Source organism: Pinus tabuliformis, chromosome 9, assembly GCF_031772625.1.
Source record: "Pinus tabuliformis cultivar Carrire ecotype Pingquan chromosome 9, CPIR1, whole genome shotgun sequence".
NCBI lineage: Eukaryota > Viridiplantae > Streptophyta > Pinopsida > Pinales > Pinaceae > Pinus > Pinus tabuliformis.
In genome coordinates, this window is record NC_142307.1 from 262,370,475 (window position 1) to 262,375,680 (window position 5,206).

General features: G+C 29.3%; 1 protein-coding gene across 1 annotated transcript; it reads left to right on the plus strand.

Moving 5' to 3' along the window:
- Window positions 1–2,073: 2,073 nt before the first annotated feature.
- LOC149148198 (putative phospholipid hydroperoxide glutathione peroxidase) lies at window positions 2,074–4,400 on the plus strand. The gene is made up of 6 exons (XM_089445923.1): window positions 2,074–2,771; window positions 2,883–2,959; window positions 3,230–3,291; window positions 3,586–3,704; window positions 3,843–4,010; window positions 4,179–4,400. The coding sequence occupies exons 1-6, from the start codon at window positions 2,478–2,480 to the stop codon at window positions 4,209–4,211; spliced, it is 753 nt and encodes a 250-aa protein (XP_089302049.1). The 5' UTR covers window positions 2,074–2,477; the 3' UTR covers window positions 4,212–4,400.
- The last annotated feature ends 806 nt before the right edge of the window (window positions 4,401–5,206 follow it).

Genomic DNA, 5,206 nt, shown 5'->3' on the forward strand with positions numbered 1-5,206 from the left:
TGGATTTCTATTCGCTTTATCAATATAGTTGATATTGTGGAATCTTTTCATACAGGGATTATGAAATTTTAATATAATGTAATTATGTATATTAATATAATGTAATTATGAATAATATATATGAGAAAGAATTTCTTGGGATGAATAATAATACCTTCATGTCATTATGCCATGAATTTATATTAAAAGGTTTATATAATACAATATGAATATTATAACTGAGAGTATAAAACTTATTAAAATAATATAATAAGAGTATAAAATTTATATTAATAAATAATAGTATTTGAATTTTAAAATTATAGTTGAGATTATGGAATTTCTTCATAATATAGTTTATGCAATTCTTTCCCGTATAGTTTGGAGATGGTTGAATAGTGATTTAATGCATGTGTGGATTATATATATATATATATATATGAATATTATAAATAAGATTATACTAGTATAAATTAGAAATCCCATTTCTATAGGTGCAAATATTTTGTAAAGTTTTACATTCTTAAAAGTATGCATTTCAAGGAATTTGATCATTTTCATAGTTTAACAGATTTCGAGTTTTAAATTAATTTATATAAGTAACATTAAAGTTTGTAGCTAACAAAAAATTATTTATATCTTATAACTATACCATATCCAAGACTTATGGGCTAGATAAATACATTTACCCCTTATAGAGTATAAAGACCCCTTTTTAACATAATAAAATAGAAAAGTATATCATATAGTAAAGACTAAACACTCCTCATGCATTGCAATGTGCTTAAATTCTATTGTAAATGTGTTTGATGCAACTAAATTTATTAATGAAACCTAAGACAGGGAACTAGAACTTCACAAGATGCTTACCCTTTGTTATATTGTACTTAAGGTTACAACAACTCTTCTCATATTACTCATTATTAAGCTAGTTGATATATGAGATGTTGTGTTTAATGATACATTTTCTATAGCTAATAGTAAATTTATAATCCATGCACAAACTGCATATATCATAGTATTATAAATGAAAATGCTTATATGTTCTTGTGTTAAAATGCACTTTTTACAACTCGATGGAAGGAGATATGCAATTTCTTAAATTTTCATCATGGAGTTGACATGTTGCATTAATAACTAAAAAATTTCAATGTCCACTATAAATAAAATATTTCCATATTTATTTTAAGTATCATACTTTTATATCAACTTTATATATAAAGAAATAAATTACATATACATGGTATATAAAAAAAATATTTCAAGGCTCATATATATATATATATATATATATATATATATATATATATAATTCTAATGGTTAAAACATTTTGTTGTGTTGCTAAGAATCATTGAGTTTTATAATCTATTTGATATTTGACATGGAGTTTATGGAGTTCAAGTGTTATATATATATATATATATATATTCTTAACTTACCAGGTTATAAGAAGTAAATATAACATAAATTTCTTTTTAGGTGAAAACATTTTATATATAAAATAAATTTAAAGAAAGGTTAAAACCTTGAAGTATTTGATTTTTTTGGTACATAATAAATTTTTGAAATTAAAATGAATCCACTCTAAGTTTATCATAATTTTTTTGATAGTTAAAATATTTAAATAATGTGAAGTTTAATATAAAAAAAAAAAAAATTGTAATAATTTTCATACTGGAGTTGACATATAACATATATGAATAAGTATAACCAATATAAATAAATTTATATTAAAAAAATAAAATCTTTCTAAATGCAAATCTTTCTTCCAATTTTTTCATCAATTTTACCAAAAAAAAAATTTTAAATTCTACTACCTCTAAACATTTAATACTCTATCCTTTCAACCATTCTAGAACATCTCTACCTCCAGTGACATTTAAACATTCAACACTTCTATCTAATTCCAACTCATTCTAAAACACATCCACCTACAATTTCAATGCATTCTGTATGCAAGGCACTTTTTTTAACTTTTCTAGTTTTCTAGAAACATTTTTCTAGAAGACCGCAGCTATGATCTTAAAAGAGAGCACGTTTTCCGATACAGCATCATTTCTTTTTCACATTGTAATGACGATCATAGAATCCAACACCACAAGCAAGAACCTGAACTTTGCGTGAACACCTTATCAGAATGTTCCTTTCCTTCCTTCGTTTTATACCACAACTTTTTTTGGAGGGGTCCTCTACCAGGGACTATACCCCACTCAAAATTGAATTCCCATACCCCTGTTCACTCTCTAAAACACCATTTTCTTGACCTCCTGTTATTCATATGCAATCCCGATGCTCCCCAGACCTTTCCTTTAAGTCTTCCACGGGCATTTACTGCGTTACCTATATCCAGAGCACCCTCATTTAAACCCCCTAAACCTTCCACGATCCCTCACGGTGTCCCTCCTGAAACTCAATCATTCTCACGCGCTTCTTTTTTATCAACTCCCATATTCCTATTCAAACCCTGAAACACCATTGTCTTGACCGCCTACCACTCATGCATTTCCCACGGGGCACCGGCCGTTTCTCGAGTCTTCCACGTACATTTCCTGCGTTACTCATGTTGAGAACACTCCTATATAAACCCCATAAACCCTCCTGTAACCCTCGTGCCCTTCACTTTCTAGCTTCTGCTAATACTAAATCATTCTCACGCCCTTCTTTTTGGATCAAACCAAGAGTACTCAATAAAGATTTTGATCATTTTCGTGTTGGATTTTCTGCTAATTTCGCAGCCATGACCGGGACCTCATCAGAACAGTATTCCTCGGTCCACGATCTCACAGTCAAGGTAAGATGTATTTTAGTTTTAATTTCTTTCTCTGGATCGTTCTTTGATATTATTATCTGTACCCCCATTTGCATACGAGATCCTGAATGGACTGTGTTAAATTGTATGCAGGATATCAGGGGTAATGATGTGGATCTCAGCATTTATAAGGGAAAGGTTTTACTCATTGTCAATGTTGCCTCTCAATGGTAATTACACCTTTCGCTTCAGATTGGATGAATGATTTCATAATGGATATATTTTATGTTGCTAAAAAGCAAAAGGAAAGAAGTTTTAAAGCTTGTGTCTCTGTAATCTTGTCCAATCAGACCTTTTATAAGATTTAGTTCCAAAAATATGTTTGGAACAAACTATTGATGGATTATACAGGGTTATACCGTTATTTGTTTTGTTACTGAAATTATCCCATTTATAAACTTGCTAATTGGGAATTCTCTGTTCTGTTCTTTGTCGTGCAGTGGGTTGACTACTTCTAACTATACTGAGCTGAATGAGGTGTATGCAAAGTACAAGGATCAAGGTACTATCCAAACATACATCGTTAATCTCATCAAATAATTCTTAAATTCCTTACTGTCCTATTATATATCCAGTTGTTGATATGTTGACAATAGTATGTATCTTAGACCAGGACAAATTTTTATGGCAAGGGATTAGGATCTTTAAGTCAATTCTTTTATTTGAGTATGTTGAAAACTTTGCATTACTTTAAACCAGTTTGTCGTTCTGTTCACGTTCTCGGGTTCCTTTCTTGACACTACAGTAGTCTATTATTGATCAGTTTTATGTCCATAATAACTTCACTTTTTTTCAGGGTTAGAAATCCTTGCTTTTCCATGCAATCAGTTTGGTGGACAGGAACCAGGTGATAATGAACAAATTGTAGAAGTAGCCTGCACTCGTTTTAAAGCAGAGTTTCCCATATTTGACAAGGTCTGCATCTTATTTCTGTTTTTTATACCTCAGATTACTTCTTCTTGTTCTGCAATAGGAGGATTCATTTAAACTCAACCAATTCATCTGGTTGATTCTTGAGATCCTGGATGCTAAATTGGCAACTCTGTAATGTAGGTGGAAGTTAATGGTAGTAGTGCAGCTCCTGTGTACAAGTTCTTAAAATCCAGCAAAGGTGGGATTTTTGGCAAAGACATAAAGTGGAACTTCACTAAGTTTTTGGTTGACAAAGATGGAAATGTTGTTGAACGATATGCTCCAACTACGTCTCCATTGAGTATTGAGGTGTTTGGCCAGACCCTCTTTCTTATTACTTCCATATATCATACACTGCAGATTTGGTCGCTTTACATACAAACTTTGACATTTAAAGGGTTTTATTAAAAATATAGTATATTAAAGGAACTCACAGTGCAGTAAGAGATACTAATATTTTCTATCTCATGTGTGCAGAAAGATGTAAAGAAGTTGTTAGGAATGGCTTGATTCTTTCAAGAAACAACATATTATGCCTTTTCTGTTGGTAAATATAAAAGCAGCTGTCATTCAACAAGACATTGTTATATCTGCTGCACAAGATTCAAGGGAGTTTGTCAGTTTATGGAAGCACTTATTTTATTTGAGTTGCTCAAGATTCAAAGGAGCATTGTTAGGGAGTTTGTCGGTTGATCAGCCTGTATGTTATGGCATACACTGTGTGTCATGTATTATTTTTTATATGTTTTTGTCTGGTGTCATAATGCGGATATATCAATGTAGTGTAATTATAACTTTTTGAACGCTTATGGAATGAAAAAAGTACGCGGATAGGTTTGTTTTCACCCATAAGTTTAACTTTTGTCTGCCTATGGAATGAAAAATGCTGTGGATACAGAGCTTAACTCAATACATTATTAATATTGTGTTTACATTTTTCAATGGAGAAGCTTACGAGGTCCATAGTTTATTTGGAAAAAGCGTATTGAAAGTTTTATAAATGAATATTGAAAAAAAAAGATATTTTTATAATATTAATAAATTTTAATATATGATTTATTTTAACTTTAGAAATATTATTTATCAGAAAGAATTAAATTTTTTGAGTTTTCATTTTTATAGAGTATAAAAATTTGAGGAAAAATTTGTATTTTAATGGGTTTGATCATTTTTACTGATTGAATTATCAAGAATTGAAATAGAACTACCACATCAAAATTTTAGATAATTAATATGTGTGTTTAATAAATTAATAATTCTTTAAATTTAAGAAGTATCATTTGTAGTTTTAAAAATATTAGTAATAAAAATATTATTGACATAAATCTTTTTAACTTCCAATTTATCAAGTGTTTAAAAAAACAAATCTCTCCAAAATTTTAAAAAAACTCTGTAACTCAAGAGATTTGATTTGAAGTTAAAATGGATCTATATTGATTATTAATAATACTATTTATATAAATTTCTAGTCTAAAATTCTGATAATACATATAATATATAACTAA